This window comes from Cyprinodon variegatus, unplaced genomic scaffold (assembly GCF_000732505.1).
Source record: "Cyprinodon variegatus isolate N-32 unplaced genomic scaffold, C_variegatus-1.0 Scaffold203, whole genome shotgun sequence".
NCBI lineage: Eukaryota > Metazoa > Chordata > Actinopteri > Cyprinodontiformes > Cyprinodontidae > Cyprinodon > Cyprinodon variegatus.
This window is the reverse complement of record NW_015150656.1, coordinates 371,028-372,313: the sequence shown is the minus strand read 5'-3', so window position 1 is coordinate 372,313 and position 1,286 is coordinate 371,028. Positions and strand designations below refer to the sequence as shown.

Here is a 1,286-nt window from a genome sequence, read left to right as displayed (position 1 = left end):
CCAATCAGTCATGTTTTTAGACTGTGGGAGGAAGCTGGAGTACCTGGAGAGAATCCACACATGGGCAGGGAGAACATCCAAGCTCAATGCAGAAAGTCCCCGGGCCGGGAATGGAACCCAGAACCTTATTTATACAAGGCCACATAGCTACCCACTCCACCACCATGCAGGCCTTGTCCTGTTTTTTGCAACCGTAGATGTGGCAGTCATCAGGTTCTAACAGTGTTTCATCTTTGATTGATGATTCCCCACAGTAAAAAAAATAAAAAAATAAATTCTGTTTTTTGGTTGAATTTACAAGATGAGTGACACATAATGAAGGAAAAGGTTTTAAGATTTTTATTATGGTCTCACTGTTCTCCAAAAGAAATAAAAAATCTACCACTTTACCAGGGCTGTTGTAGCAACTTCTACATGAGATTCTTTCTTTCCTTACATTACTGACATTGTTGGTCTCCATTGCTTGAACGAGCCAAACACAGTAAAACATTAAACTGTTAGGCCTTAAAAAAAAAACAACCTAAATCCAGTTAATTCTTCAGATCCAGTTCAGTCTGAGCATATTGCTCAGCTCCTCGGTTGCAGTGTGTCAGGTTTGCATCTTTACTGCGGTCGTCTCTCGCTGCAGAGGAAGCAGATCATACACCACACACTGTGCTCCGGAGATATCTGCACTCCGCTGTGGCTTCGGAACGGCCTGAGTCCACAGGAGCCTGTTCAAAGAGAGGAGAGGCTCAATTCCACAAGATATGGATTCCTTCTGAAGGACTGAGTCATGTTTATTTCTCTGCAAATATGTACGACGTAACATCATAACTCTGCTCAGAGTTGTTGCAATTATGGCAGGAAGCTGTCCCAGTCACTGGATAAGAAGCAGATTAAACCTTTGCATGAGACTTTATTCAATATAGTCACCAGTTTAATAAACTTGGACATGTTTGGACCACAGTATCCAGAGAAGGCCCACACACAGGCCAGTTATAGCCGACAAGCAAGCTCAGTATGGACGTACAGGCAGTTTATGTGGTTGACCAAACACAAGGTAAATATTTATAACCTGGATACAAAAGATACCAGAGGATGTGTTTAGCTCTGCAAGAAGAAACAAATAAAAGGGGTTTATTGTAATATAAAATTAAAGGAAAAGTGTGGTCAGCAAGGAATAAACAATGGATCATTATTTATACCTAAAACTAATAGATTTGCGGTGATTTAATGAAATTAAAGTAAAAAAATTAAAAACAATTAAAAAACAATAATTTGCTTCTTTTTTTTTTTCTAAAACA

At 39.4% G+C, this 1,286-nt stretch overlaps 1 protein-coding gene across 1 annotated transcript in view; it reads right to left on the bottom strand.

Annotated features, from left to right (window-relative positions):
* Positions 1-353: 353 nt before the first annotated feature.
* Positions 354-1,286, bottom strand: part of LOC107088020 — an 8,822-nt gene continuing 7,889 nt past the window's right edge. Inside the window, exon 4 of the mRNA XM_015379918.1 lies at positions 354-713. Coding sequence (XP_015235404.1) covers positions 604-713 — 110 coding nt within the window. The 3' untranslated portion in view covers positions 354-603. The remainder of the gene's footprint in view (positions 714-1,286) is intronic.